The 16,725-nt window shown below is 29.1% G+C and overlaps 2 protein-coding genes across 2 annotated transcripts; one reads left to right on the forward strand and one right to left on the reverse strand.

Moving 5' to 3' along the window:
- Positions 1 to 9,668: 9,668 nt before the first annotated feature.
- Positions 9,669 to 14,572, forward strand: LOC112527448 (peroxidase 3-like). Its single transcript, XM_025138116.1, has 5 exons — positions 9,669 to 9,808; positions 9,944 to 10,222; positions 13,174 to 13,371; positions 13,464 to 13,626; positions 13,913 to 14,572. Exons 2-5 carry the CDS (start codon positions 10,025 to 10,027, stop codon positions 14,326 to 14,328), a joined length of 975 nt encoding a protein of 324 aa, XP_024993884.1. The 5' UTR covers positions 9,669 to 9,808; positions 9,944 to 10,024; the 3' UTR covers positions 14,329 to 14,572.
- Positions 14,573 to 15,242: 670 nt separating this feature from the next.
- LOC112528508 (pentatricopeptide repeat-containing protein At2g13600-like) lies at positions 15,243 to 16,725 on the reverse strand. Its single transcript, XM_025139538.1, has one exon. It carries the CDS (start codon positions 16,723 to 16,725, stop codon positions 15,337 to 15,339), a length of 1,389 nt encoding a protein of 462 aa, XP_024995306.1. The 3' UTR covers positions 15,243 to 15,336.

Raw genomic sequence — 16,725 nt, forward strand, 5'->3', positions numbered from 1 at the left:
GTATCGATGCTGTTATGGGCAAGTTCATTTTCTCTAATGACGTGTCCGTTAACTTATTGAATGCAACGATTAGAACAACAAGGATATTAAAATCACATTAAACAACATAAACATATGAAAAAAGAAGAAGTTAAAAAGAGATAAATATTTTCTTATTAATAAGAAATTTTAAAATTAAACTTTAGGATAGAATCAATATTTTATCAAATATATGGAATATAATTAATATTACAATATTTAAAATTAATAAATTATTAGAGTTGAATGTAATATTCTTTAAGGATTTTAAATTTTTTTTTTTTTGAAAAATCTGTTAGAGATGCTCTGAAATTACCACTAGAAACATAGATGATTATAGTGCAACTATTTTGTTCAAGAGGTTCTTCTAACTTCCTCAAGGCATTACATAACCAAGGGGTTGTTTGTTTACCTTTTAATAGTTTCATTAAGAGACAACATTTGAATTGTTAAAAGGTGAATACTGTTTGACAAAAACAAAGTATGCGTCTTAATAATTCTAAAACCCCCTGAATGATTTTGTATCATGAGCATCCCTTAACCATTCAGCGCTCTAATTTTATTGTAAATAATTACTAAATAATTTGACACCTCAATTGGTTTGATGCGATAAAGATGATGTTGTCTCATCCATATGATGCGACAAAGAGGTTTGTTTTGATAAAATATTGTTTATTTGTTATTATTACAAATATGGGCCTACTAAAAATGTTTTGGTGATTTCTACCTTCTAATAGTAATAAAAAGGATTTCTCATTAGATTTTATGGTCTAACCCCCGTTTTGTTTTAAAAATGTGCATAACAGGTTGGGCACATGTGGAGAGTAAAGGGAAAGGAAAATGTGAAGGATATTATGATTGTTTTACATCTGTGAATTTTGGGAAGCTGTTATTGTATATGTACTTGAGAACTTGTTATATCTGCAAGTCATATACTTGATATAAATGAAAAATATGTTAGTTACTTTTGTATATATTGGAACTAATATGTATATTTGTATTTCATGTTATATGAAATATATGAATTTTATGCATACTAGTTGTGTACCCGCGCAATGCGGCGGGAGCCATGAATTTTAACGATTTTGAAGTTTCATTGGTTTTATAAGATAAGATTTAACGATGATATATATTATACTTGGTCTTTACATATTAATACAATTTGAATAAATAAGAGTTATGGTTCCAATTACAGACTATCAATAAAAAAATTGTATGCCAGTTTAAAATCCAATATATTTAAACGACTCCATAAATGTGTTCGATTTACACCAAGAACAAAGAACCAAGAAACTTGAGTTTTAATATAAACACTCAAAACCAATAAAGAAAACTACAAATTTAACATATCATAAGCCATGAAAAGACCAAAAAAGATGAGTTTTAGAATGAAATTTCAACTGTTTACCCTCTTTCTTGTCCAGAAACTCAGATTAAGGTTGAATTAATACATGTATATATATATATATATATATATTTCAAAAAAACCCAAGAACATGTTAATTCAAAACATATTATATAGTGCAATTTGGACAACCAAACCCCAAAATATATAGTATGTGTATATATACATATATATATATATATAAATAAATAACTATAAAAATATAAATCGTAAATATTAAAAATATTTTTTTCACAGTTTATATAATGTATAATAATATAATTAAGTCAAAAACTATTCAATATTGGACTCATTTCGAATGTATTAAAGAGGCGATTATAATGATGTAACTTGTTAAAATAAAAATGTATTTTTTAAACATGTTTTAATTGATTATGTATATTAATTCGATAAACGTTTAAAATGAAACATTTAAAAGTAAATGACGTAAAGTAAATTAATTAACTAATTATAGGGGTATAAAGTATAAATTTAAAATTATAATTTTAAAAAAATCGGTTGTGAGGGTGTGAGTGCATGTGAGGAGATGAGGGGGAGAAAAAGTATATAAAGGGTATCTTGGTCATTTAGTATTTTAAGAATTTAAGACTTTTGCTAAATTTGATTTATAATATAGTATAGATATGGAATGGGGTGTTACACTCTTTTTTAATTCTTACGTTCAAAATTTATTTTCTTGGGTAAAGTTTGTAATTGATTGTTTTTTTTACATTTTATACTCTTATAATTAATTGTTTAATTTACTTTATATCTCTTATTTTTTTCATTTTTCATTTTACACATTTATTGTATTAACACGCACAATCGTATATCAACTAAAATATAAAAAAAATATGTTTTTTTTTTATAAATTACACCATTATAATTGTCTTGTTAATACGTTCAAAATAAGCTCAATATTAAATATTTTTTTGATTTAATTTTATGTTATTAAATATTAAATAAATTACAAATTATTTTTAATACTTTTATATTAATAATTATAAATTATTTTCAATACTTAGATGCTATACTCTTATAGTTATAGATTAAATAAAAAAATCATAAGGGTAGAAAATGTAAGTTTTAAAAATAATTCGTATGTATTTATGATATTTAATAATATAATTAAAGCAAAAAATATTTAATTTTATGTTCGTTTTGAACGCATTGAAGAGATGATTATAATCGTGTAATTGATAAAAAGAAGAAACGTATATTTTTATTTATTTTAATTGATATACGATTTTGTGTGTTAATATAATAAATATTTAAAATAAAAAATAAAAAATTAAATGATATAAAATAAAGTAAATAACTAATTATAACTTATAAAGGTGTAAAATATAATTTTTTTAATAAAATAGAATTCTGTCATAAAGTCCCCTAATTTTTTAAAAAAATTATTATTATTATTTTTCCCCATAAAATAGCTTTTCTACATAAAATCTCCTCTTTTTTTTTTTTTTTTTTGCATAAAGTTCAATTTTTAAATTATTTTTCCTGAAAATAAACTTTACGTAGAAAATCTCTTTTCTGCGTAAACTTTTTTTCGTCAACTTTGGCTATTCAAAGAAAAAGATTTCTAAAATGGCTAAAAAGTGAAATTACTTTAATGAACTGATTATTTGAGTAAATTACCCGAAGGTTAAAACATTATTTTTCTGATTTCATGAAAACAGTATTGTCTGAGGTTAAACCAACCTATATGCATCAATCATATCAATAACATTGTTTTGCGTTAAATGCAATGAATACTCTTTCTTTCTTCACCATACAATTTTCATCTACCCTCATCAATGACGGAAAACAACAGTCATCGATTAGAAAAAGAAGACAACACAAACTTTACGTTTGTGGTACTCATGGCTCCTGCCTCACAGATAAAAGATGAGATGCAACATCATTATTCATGAAGGAAAACAAAACAAAAAACTTATATAAAAATAATTATTTTTTGAAGAACCGAATAAAAATGACCAATCATTTAACCGTTTTTTTGATTGGACCTAAAAGGGTTTATCTGGATTGCTTTAAGGCAGAGGCGATTCTAAAGGTGTGTCAGTGGTGAGGACGTACGGGGCCTTTGATTGCTAGGGGATTACGGTAGTTTTTCTTAATGTTTTATATATATACTAGAAGCGTACTCGCGTAATGCAGCGTGATATATCTTGATTTTAATATTTCGTTTTATTCTTTATCTCGGTTGATGTCATAATATGATCTTATGTGATTTTGTAAAAACGATATTGTTTTTATTTTTGAATAAAATATAAATTTGAAGATATCATAAGAATTTGACAAAAATATATCGATATTGGTATCAAATTAACTATTTAAAATTTCTCATTTTTTGTGTAATTTTTTAATTTAACTTTTTTATTATAGTTTAATTTAGGTTCAATAACGAAGTAATTTATATTTTGTTTTATAATATAATTTATTACAAGGGTAATATTTAGTTATTTTGTTAGAACTCAATAATTATCATAATTATATTTTAGATTTTTTATATTTTAAAATAAGATGTTTATCTTCTATTTGATTATGTTTATCCGCAGTTAGTTACATGAATTCAAACACGGAGTTTTAATAAGTTGTACTTACGCACAATTTACTTGTAATCTTGAATTTTAAGTAATATACATCAATAAACAGTATTTTATGCTTAAAAAATGGTTTTTAAGAGTTTTTGTCAAATGTTTTATAACATAGTATAGATATATATATATCATACAATTATGATATAAAATAAAAAGTACATGACTTTAAATATAATGTCGTGTAAGTGAGTTGGTAAAACGCATTTGTCAAATATACATAGGGACTTGGCGAAATTATGAGTCTTACATTGTAGTTGCAGATAATCAACAAAAACAAAGACACGTAAAGTATAATATTGGCAGTTTTTTGTAAAAAATCTACATTCGCCAATAACACACAGAGCACATTACATTCTACAAGTTACCTCAAAGTTCAAATTAAAATACGAAAAGTAACACAACGTTTTGAAAAACATACTTATACGTGTTTGAGACAATAAAAACGATCAAATATGCAACATGACAAATATCTTTCTCTAGATCGGGGATCCCTTTGTATCTTAAGTATGACGTTCCATATCAGGTTTTTCCAAGAAAACTGATGCCGATCTACGAATGCAAATCTCGAGAATCCATCTCCAGATATTATCCAACGACCATAGTACCCCTTTTGCCAAAACCTCAAGTAAGAGTAGATGCCAACTACACAATATGCGAGTCTTTCTCTAGCTCAAGTGCCTACATGCTTTAAAAAAGGCAAACTACAGTAAGTTTATAGTTATCAATAAAATTTTCATCTGAAGATTCTCTAACAAGTTCCCTATTCATTTTGCCAAAATCTCAAGAAATAGCAGATGCTAACTTCTCAAATGATCGAGTTGTTTTTTACTTCTGCGGTTTTTTAAACCAGATGTAAATCGACACCAAAATGTACCCAAAAGGCAATACATAAATAGTGGGGTGCACTAATTGCACACGTAATTATTAATATCATTCTCACACGCATTAACGTCGATCAATACACAATTTTTTTTAACATGTAATAGGCTAAATGAACATCTATCTACTAATTTGTTCCTTACATGCATTAAGATCAAGACTTAGAGACTGTTTATTAAACACTTACTGGATAAACATTTACCAGATGATTACCTTATTGGAGGAGCAAAGGCAAGAATTGAATATCTTACCCAGTAAGAGGCATGTCAACAACCAATGTTTTTTTTTTACCGAGGTTCTTACCCTGATAAGTGAGGGAGAAAACTCTTACCCATCACAAACATTCTATTTTTATGGCCAATAATGTCATGTGACAAGGTAAACAAGGATGGTGAATATTGCCAGTAAGGGTTTGCCTGGTAAAAATTTGGTAAATAGTCATTTACCTTTTATATTTTCGATGCAAGATATGACTTGATTTTGATATTTAGACATACATATAGCCTATAGGTGTGCATATAAGAACATTTTTAATATATAACTTATTCTGCTTCTATAAATAGATGTACGGATTTTGGATCAGTCTGTTTTCGTGAGACCACCTTCTTATACTTGAAATTTCTCAGTAAAACACTATGAAAGTTCAAATTTTTTTTTACCTTAACAATATTTTGCTATGAAATTTCAAATGTAAAATATAGTCTCACAGGTCTCACAAAAACATATTGGTGTCATGTGAATCACACCCAGATGTACATATATGATATATATCAACACTCACTTATAATATATAATACAGAAATTTATATTACTCCTACAAGAGGTCTCTATTGGTTAGGTTAACATGCGAGAAGAACCCAATAGCATACATGATACCTTTAGAAAAAATAGTTACAGCCTGGCCCTATTAAAGAGCAATATTCTTTCCTTAACCATATAAATATTTGGTAAAATCTATAATTAAAGTCTAAAAAGGACACACACACACACACACATATATATATATATATATATAGATTCTTCTTCGTGACTCTTCTCTTTTTTCCATCAAATTATTAATAAAAAATTGGTTCTATTTATTTTACATTATTTTTTTATTGTATGATGTAAATGTATAAGTTTTTTGGTGTAAAATAATGCTTATAATCCATATATCATATTTGTAAAAATTAGAAAATTTTAGCATTTTTTCTAATGCATTTTACAATTTTAAGCAAAGTAAATGATTAAGTGGTCAGAATGATTAAGAGACTCTCATGAATCATGATATAGTACAAAATGAAATATAATTATTCGGCAATTGTTTACAATGAAATTATGGCACTCAAATGGTTAAGGAAAACTCATGATACGAAATTATTCAAAGGGTTTTTGAACCATTAAGAGACAGATTTTTTTTTGCCAAACAAGATTCATCTCTTAACGGTTCAAATGTTGTCTCTTAATGAAACTATTAAGAGGTAAACTAACAACCTCTAATAAGGAAGGAGGTTGAAAGAGGTGAAACTTGTATTTTCATATTTTTAGGGTTTCAAGAAAATCTGTAGTCTAAAAGATTCCATTTTTTTCGGATCAATTAAGTGAACATATATTAATAGAGACAAATAAACATGAATCACGTAAAGTTATATTAAAATAAAATAATGATGTTTCATTTGATTAAGTGGCGGACTTATGATTTTTGGCTCACAGGGTGCATCTTGTAAGGTGGATAAAATGTCTGTAAAGTCACGTTTTTACTCCAGAAAAAAGTTAATGTTGTTTGACCTGGGAAAAGTTAATTGTGTAAATTTGGGAATAAAATACATTTTCTCAAATCAAACCAACATTTTAAGCAAAACACAAGACTATGTCTTATGTCTGATGTATTTTTAACTGAATTTTACTGTTTACGGGATTTTTTTTTTGATTTTTTGGTTAATTTCGTAAGTTTCATAAGTTTTAGGATTTCATTTTGTAAGGTTTCTTGTTTGTGTTCGAGCCCACCAGCTTGCATTATTAAAAAGTTGGAAGCACCTTTTAAAGTTACGCAACTATGCCTTTTAAACCCTTAAAGATTTTTTTTATTTAATTGGTTGGGCCGGTGCACCGGACCCCTCTAATTAAGCCTTAATGGGTCCACCCTGATTTGATTGGTGAAAAAGGAAGTGACAGTAAATTTTGTGACAACAGGTTTTTGTTTTGGTTATGAACATAACAAAAAAAATCAATAACCATTCAAGTGCAAGTTGTGTTCTGGTGAGAATGAATTTTTATAATAAGAACAGCGAGAATACGAACCTTTATCTACTTTTATCCACATGAACCTGTATGCATTTCATAAACTGATCTACCTATTTCTATTAACATAATTGAAATTTTAACAAATTCATGAATGTAGAAGTGATTTTTTACAGGTAAAAGCTCAAGAAAGTGACTGAAAAGTGAAGTTAAGGCTGGTGAAATTATACAAAGGTGATGATCAAGATATAAAAGAGAAATGTGTTTTTTTATCATCAGATGAAGGCCCTCGTATTTCTTGGCAATAATATCAAAAGATTAACCGATCGAAATGCTCATAACTGTTATCACATTTTGAGGATGAAGAATTGTTCTCACACGATCTTAAGTCTCTATCTTTCAGTATTTAATCATATACATTCAGTATTTAATTACATATAGTACAATTTGTAAATGCATAACTTCATGGAATGCTCATATTTATTATTTTAATTATAAAAACACATAATTTTTTTTTTGGGTATTATATTAATTATTAAAAAAGCAAAAGCAGAAATTAAATCACCATCATCTTGGAACAAAAAATTGAAATTATTTAACCAAATAAAGTCAAAGTACATGTGTTTTTCTTTTGATGTTTTTATCATTTTTAATTATTGAATTTTCTTTTATCTCTAACAAAAATAATTCATGGATAAATATTATATCTGAAAAATTGGAATATTAATATTTTGAAATTTATGTAATTGAAATAATTTTTAATATGATAATGAGGAAAAGTTTTCAATGTATGTATTAAAAGCATGTTTATTTTGGAATTTCAGTTTTACACTAGCCGACAACTGAAGTTGTATAATTAAAGAGCTTTTGGTCTAGCGGTATGTGAGTCTTTGATCTTTTAAGAGGTCAGAAATTCAAACCTCACTAAAGATAAGGAGAATGTGTGAATATAGTTGTTATATTTTGTCATATATAAATATTATATGCTTAAAAAAAACTAAAGTTATACAAGGCACAACATAAGAGGGAACCTATGCCACATTGCAAATGGAATACTGAAGTAGATTGCATGGTATCAATATTAGCTATATGTCTATTCGACATCAAACCAGATAGTGAACCAGACTCGTATTTTGGGCCTGTTTTAGACTAGTGATTCAAGTTTAATTTGTTTACTTAAACGATATTTTTTATCAAGGTAAAAAAGAATTGGTTTGAACAGAATCGGTTTTGAACCAAATTGAGAATTGGTTTTCTTTTTGCCATAACTAGAACCGAGTATATTGATTCTGGGTTAGTTTACCAGTCTCCAGGTTCGTAGCATCTGAATCTGTACACTCATATTGCTACAAACTTATATTTATCCAAATTTGAAAACTTTTCGTTCATTTTTCACAATCTAACATCTTCAATAAATAAATCGATATACGATACTTCAGCCTTTTAACATACAAACCTTACAGTTCAGTCACAGTTGGTTATTTAATTGTAATCGTAATTGTTTTATATGACCTTGTCAATTTAAAACGCACTCCCAAACGCCATTAAATAATAAACTAGTGGTATAATCTCAAATTCAAAACATAAATAAGTGAATATATGTCTTACTGTGGAGAAAAAATTGTTGTGGTTATATATTATTTACATATCTCGAGTCAGTATTTGTGTTCGAAATTGGAATAAGAAAAATTGTGGTCCCAAAATCTCACGTCCCATTTTTAATCATCATTGACATGTGTAGACACGGTCTACTAAAAGGAAAATGTGAAAATAATATGTAAAAATATAAAATGGCAAATTACATTAATGTACTTTAACTTGATTCCAATTTTGAATAACATACTTTCAAAACTTTCATTTTGGTACCTAAAATATAAAGTTTTAAACATTTAATTATGCGGGTAACCGGTTGAATCATTAATCGTTTATCATGCTGATGTGGCGAGTGATGTGATATCCAACTCGATATTATTTGTTGACGTGGTTAATGACATGAATTTTTTTTAATCTAAAATTACTCTTCAACCAGTTATCAGGGTATTTAAAATGTTTAAAACTTTACATCTTAAGTATCAAAATGAAAGTTTTGAAAGTACGTTACCAAAAATATGAATCAATTTAACATATATTATTTTTTCATACAATTTGTCTTATATAAAATTATATAAAATCATATTAAATATTTAAAAATTAATAATATGTAAGAAAATTGAATTCACACTCTTTTTGGCGTAAATACTATAAATTTAATAATAACTCAAATATTTATTAAACCGAATATTAATTAGACCAGATAATGATTAAGATTTGATTTATAAAATTCATATTAATATAACGGATTACAAATGATCCGAATCCTCGAAGCAGGTTACCAAATACATTTATTCACTGTAACTTTCCAGTCTTCAAACAAAATTATTTTTCAATTATATAATAATAATAATAAAATAATAATAATAATAATAATAAAATAATAATAATAAAAGCCACCGCGATTAATTATTTTAAAATATTCGTACGAAATAATATATAAAAAACACCCCCATCATCCCATATCCTTCTTCCATGGATGACAGACAGATCTCAGTTAAACACTTCACATGAATCAACTTTGTGTGGTTGTTTTTTCTGTGAATTTTAACTGTCTATTGCTTTAATATCATATCTTCATATGTGAATATATATATATATGCATGAGGATTAGGTGAGGTTTGTTGGTTGAATCAACCAATCGATTCATGTCTCCACGAATCTTGATTCATAACTAATCTCCATTTCTTTAGTCATTGATGATAAGATCAGTAGTTATATGATTTCGTATTATATGTCTTAAATCCAGGTGTTGGCTTGCAAAATCGCTATATATTTGATCTGGGTTTCAAGAATCTGTAGCAAAAAAGCAGCAAGAAAAGGCGAAGAAATGAGAGGGTTTTGCTCGATTCTGGTGGTTCTAGCGATTCTTGGATCGGTTCACGGTGATTTGCAGATGGGGTTTTATGCGAGTTCGTGCCCGAAAGCCGAACAGATCGTGCAGGATTATGTGAACGAGCATATCCCGAATGCTCCGTCGCTTGCGGCTGCTCTTATCAGAATGCATTTCCATGATTGTTTCGTCCGGGTATGTGTCGACTTTTGTTTCGTGTTGAAAGGGTCGTTGTAGCAATGCATCCCTGAATCAACATCGAAAATGTGTTGCTCAATTGTGATATATATACCGGGGACGGATAAAATGTAAATCAAGCTATTTGTACGAATCGTAAAAACTGTCGATTTAATTATTTATTTTAGTAAAAGAATTTCATGAAATTGTTTATATATGATTAAATTATTTCAAATAACTCATTTTATGATAAAAATGTTCATATATTTTGTATTTATATAAAAATTGAATTGTTTTATGTATTTCTCATTTTGATCAAATTTATTTACTAAAATGAAGATGATAATGTCCATGATTATTTGAAAAAAAAAATCATCATATTAAATAATTCATGAAAACTTTTCACTAAAATAAACAATGAAATCGACGATTTTCATGATTTGTACAAATGACTTGGTTTGCAAAATATTCTTCCTATATATAGATAGAGAGGGGGGGGGGGTTGGTTTCACGTGAGACCAACATGTTTTTGTAAGACGCGTGAGACCATATTTTTATTCTTGAAACTTTATAGCAAAACATTGTAAAGGTAAAAAAAATCCTGAACCTTCACAACAAAAACTCTGTAAAATTTCAAATGTATAAGTGGTCTCACGTGTCTCACGAAAACAGAGAAAATAGACTGGTCTCACATTATCCAAATATATATGTACTGTATTATAGAGCATTTGACAAAAACTCTTAAAAACCAATTTTTATGCATTAATTATTGTTTATTGATGCATATTACTTAAAATTCAATATTACAAGTAAATTATGTGTATATACAACTTATTAAAATTCACGTTTAAATTCGTATAACTAACTGCAGATAAATATAATCAAATATTGGATAAGTATTTCATTTTGATTATAAAAAATAAAATATATTTAAAATAATTATTGAATTATAATAAAAATACGAATTATTATATTTATAAAAAACATATTATTATTAGATCTAAAATAATGTATATCGTTATTAAAGTTAAATTAAATTATACTAAAAGAATGAACTAAAAAACTTAATCTTATTTGTTCATAATTTCTTCTTAAGTGTTTATCACTTTGCTCATTAAAGCACTATAATTTGGTGAGATAAAAAATAAACTAAAAATTATATTTATAAAAAACATTATATTATTAGATCTAAAATAATGTATATCGTTATTAAAGTTAAATTAAATTATACTAAAAGAATGAACTAAAAAACTTATACAAAAAACGAGAATTTTTAATTATTAATTTGATACCGACCAAAGAGCCTTCGGTTTAACAGTATCGTAGCCTTTGGCCTCCAAGAACGTCAGAGGTTCAAACATCACCAAAGGTGAGGAGGGTGTATGAATTTATTTGTTGCATTTGCCGTATATAAATATTATATACTTCAGAAAGAATTTGATATCGATAGAAATTTTTATAGGTCTTCAAATTTATATTTTATTCAAATTAAAAACATTATCATTTTCTCAAAACTATACAAAAGTATATTATAAAACGAAACATTAAAATCGAGATATATCTCGATGCATTGTGCGGGTACGTTTCTAGCATATTGTAAAATATTTGACAAAGACTTTTAAAAGCCATTTTTTATACATAAAATACTGTTTACAGATGCATATTACTTAAAACTGAAGATTATAAGTAGATTGTGTATAAGTTCAACTTATTAAAACTTCATATATGAATTCGTGTAGCTAATTGCAGATAAATTTCTCATTTTAAATATAAAAAATATAAAATATAATTAGGATAATCATTGAGTTCTAACAAAATACTTAATTATTATCTTTATAAAAAACTATATTATTAAACAAAAACAAATTACTTTGTTAGTAAACTTAAATTAAATTATGATAAAAAATTGAATTAAAGGAATTACACAAAAAAAAAAGATAACTTTAATATGTAATTTGATATATAAATCGATTAATTTTTTTTCAAAATTTTATTATATTTTCAAATTTATATTTTATTCAAAAAATAAAAACATTATCGTTTTTTCAGTAACACATAAAATTGTATTATAACATTGATGAAGACATAATAAAACAAAATATTAAAATCGAGATATATATCACTGGATTGCACGAATATCATTCTAATATATATATATATATATATATATATATATATATATATGAGTGATCAAATGAAACCACTCCAATTTGTAAAAACTACTCTCATCTCTTGTAATCTTATGAAATTTTTTCATGAAATTGTTTAATCTTGTGAAATTGTTTCATATAATACATTTTTGATGAAGTTGTTTCATATATTGTTATGAAATTGTTACATATACTACTTAATTAAATTTTTATGAAACTGTTTCATGTATTTTTCTAAAATTAAAATAACGAAGATGATAATATCYATGATTAACATCCTCTACAATAAAAATGATTAATCAACCTCTTATAATTACAAAAATATGAACAAAATGAAAAATTATGTTTGATGGAATGAGATTTTTACGGTTTTTACAAATTGAGTGGTTTTCATTTGATCACTCCCATATATATATATATATATATATGTATATATATAAAATGTAGCAATCACGTACCGGACATTTTGGGAATGTAGTGCTTCAATTATCATGACGAAAAGGCAATTAACTTCGACTGTTTTCATTGTCTCCTTGAATAGGGTTTTCAAATTATCATAAGAAGTTAAGCTATGATTTGTCGTTAACTCTCGTGAAAACCACGTCGGGATATGCATAAGACGTTTAAAATGACAATTTTACCCTCATTGTTGTTTTAAGGACATAAAAGGTCTGAAAAGACGAATGTACCCTTAGACGTAAAATGTAGGGTTAAGAAAAATAGTCATAACCATGTTGTGACGTACGTAAAAGGTCCGAAAAGACCATTTTACCCTTGGATATGAAGTGACGATTTTACCCTCATTGTTGTTTTGAATAGGGTTGTGATGGATCAGTGCTTTTGAATTTCACTTCGAGCTCTGGGAATCAAACAGAGAGAGTAGCAGTTCCGAACCAAACCGTAAGAGGGTTTGGATTCATTGATACATTGAAGAGTTTGGTTGAAGCAGAATGCCCTGGTGTTGTTTCTTGTGCAGATATCATCGCTCTTGCTGCTCGAGACTCCATCGTTATCACGGTAAGAGTTCGAATTCTTTTACGACTCAATCGGACCCGCAAAATAAAATTACGAAAAGAATATGTTTTTCTGAACGTTTTTGTTGATTAAAGGGAGGTCCTTCTTGGAAAGTGCCCACCGGTCGAAGAGACGGGCTGATATCGAATGCATCGGAGGCGCTATCCCAAATCCCGGCTCCATTCGATAACATCACCATCCTCATACAAAAGTTTGCGAATAAAAGTCTTGATTTGAAGGATCTCGTCTTGCTTTCCGGTACGTTATTTGTTTATCATAAATCGGTCAGCGATAAATGAGAATAGGCAGACAATTTTAAGAATGTACAATCATTTTACTATTTAATTAACTAAATGACAAATTTACCCTTAAGAGTAGAGGAAGTACTGAATTTCTTCTTGTCATAATGAAGGGTGTAATTGGAAATATACACTTAAATTTTGAAATCAAACATTTATTTTGAGACACGTTAACACTTATTTTGGGACGTACACAATAGTTTTATTGCTGTTTTAGCTTATGTGCTACTGTGACGTTATTTTAGGTGCTCATACGATCGGAATCGCACATTGTCCATCGTTCTCAAACCGTCTATACAATTTCACGGGCGTGGGCGATCGAGACCCAGCACTCGATAGCGAATACGCCGACAATCTCCAATCGAGAAAATGCAGGACACCAAACGACACAACAACAAGAGTCGAGATGGATCCCGGGAGCCGTAAGACGTTCGACCTTAGCTACTACTCGCTGTTGCTAAAACGTAGGGGACTGTTCGAATCTGATTCCGAATTGACAAGAAATTCAAACACGTTGACGTACATCAACCAACTCCTTCAAGGATCGATCGAGAATTTCTTTAGCGAATTCGCAACGTCGATGGAGAAAATGGGCGCGGTCGAGGCGAAAACCGGAACGTCCGGTGAAATTCGAAGAAATTGCGCTGTCGTAAACAGTTAAGAGCGTAAAACTGTTATTCGTTTTGGTCATTTAATATTTAAATTGCATTCGTCATTTTTAAGGGGAAAAAATGGTGATTTATGATTTGTGTGTTTTCTTAAATAATAGAAATAATGCTTGTAAAATAGAAAAGAGAACGCCGAATAAAATGGAATAAAAATTGCATTGTTTCTGTTTTCTGGTTCATGTAAAATATGTATTCGGGTGTGTGATTTTGCGTTATATAAAATGGAGTTTTATATCAGTTAGACTTAAATATTTATTCTTAATATATATTAGGGTGATGTCTGATTGGTTTGAGCTTGAGCTCCAAAAGTCAAAGTACCTGGAGGTCTCAAGTTTAAATCAAAGGAGGAATAAAAATCCTCTTGTGGCCATGGAGATTCAAATGCGGTGACTCCGGACTATCTGCAAAGTAGGTGGTCGTCCTGAGATTAGTCGGTTTGCATAGCAGGTTGGATATTCAGATTAATCAAATAAACATAAAAAAAAAATACCAAGTATAAACATGTTTTTTGGAAGGGAAACAAATAATAGCAAATTAATAAAATCATTATTAATTACAATATAAATAAACTAATAAGATAATTTATGATACCTACGATAGACATAGGGTTGAGTTTCGGTGAAAAGTGTAGTTACGGTAAGAAACATAAGAAGGAAGATAGACCATTGGATCAATTTTAATTGAAGATCGATACTACTGAGATACACCGAGATGCACCGGATCAATTCTCGTAAGGAGCGCAATTCATGGGTGGGTGTAAGATTAAAAATGATCAAGTGTTTAAATCTCTTCATACGCTTCCCGCCTTTATTAAAAAATTAATTTTATATTTTTTCTTCTTTAAATGAAAATTTTAAATAATTCAAAATTTGTTTTTATTATAAATAATTTAATAGGTTCCATATATTCTTACAGTGATGTTTTAATTCGAAAGGTGTAACGTTACGATAAGATAATTGCGTAAAACTAGTGAAAGGTCCCTTGACAAAACTAGCCGAAAATCACACCGTCACCCCAATCCAACTACGACCGATATCTTTCTTTAATCCTTTATCACGCATCGATTCCCTTAAATCTCCGATTTCATCCCATAGACCACATTTGGCATACATATTCGACAGTAAAACATAAACCCCCGTATTCATAGGATCCAATTCAAGCGCCCTTCGAGCCGCAAACTTACCCAAATCAACATGCCCTTGATCACAACACGCGCTCAGCAACGCTCCCCAGACCGAAATGCCTGCACTCGCTTTATTCGGCATTTTGTCGACCACCTTCCATGCGTTTTCTAACTCGCCTGCCCTACAAAACAAATCCACGAGGCACCCATAATGCTCAGGACTCGGGTTTAGTCCAAAATCACGAGCCATGGACTCAAAGTACTCGGTGCCAAGATCAACCTGGCCCGTGTGGCCACAAGCCGAGATGACGGAAACGAATGCCACCCCATCTGGTCTAACTTTCTTTGTTAACATCTTTTTAAACAATCGAATTACGTCTTTGTGATGCCCGTTTCGACCATAGACGCCAAGCATCGATGTCCACAAAACTACATCAGCAAAGGCGGCCATACTAAATACTTGCCGAGCTTTGGTTACCAGCCCGCATTTTCCATACAGATCGATCAACGAACTTAAGAGAAACACATCAGTTCCTGCATCGCAAATGGTTCTTATCACTTTTGCGTGTACTTGACTACCCAATTCAATTGCATACAGCCCAGCACAAATACTCAAAGCTACCGAAAATGTCCAATTATCGTAACACAAATTGAAGCCGGGCATGATTCGAAACAATTCAAGACCATTCGCCCACATCTTGGCATCGGAATAAGCCGATAGAAGTGCATTTGCGCAAACCGTGTTCTTCAGAGGAATTTCATCGAACACCTTTGCTGCATCAACAACTGCCACTGATTTCGAGTAAAAATCAACCAAAGCACTGCCGATAAACACACTAGAACCCCAACCAGATTTCACCACATGGGTATGAATCTGTTTCCCGAACCCAACACTTGGAATCAAACAACAAGCTGTCAACGAGCTACACAAAGCGTAAGTATCTATTGGAACGCCATTAACATTCATCAAAGATAAAGTTTTTAAAGCTACCAAAGGATTCCCATTTTTAACAAAACCAGAAAGAAGTGAATTAAAGGGCACTGGGTGCGTGAGAATGGAGCAATTGAAGAATTTGGTTAGGGTTTGAATGTTGTTTTCTTGAGAACATTTCGTGTATGCGTATACGAGATCAGTTTGAAGGGTGTAAGACATGAAGATTACGCCTGTTCTAAGTAAGTGAGCATTAATTTGCTTGATAGATCTAAGATTGTTTGTTTGTGAAAACCTGGCCAAGAGATTACTGAATGATTCATGGGATTGCAACAT

This window comes from Cynara cardunculus (genome assembly GCF_001531365.2).
Source record: "Cynara cardunculus var. scolymus isolate 2C chromosome LG 15, CcrdV1, whole genome shotgun sequence".
NCBI lineage: Eukaryota > Viridiplantae > Streptophyta > Magnoliopsida > Asterales > Asteraceae > Cynara > Cynara cardunculus.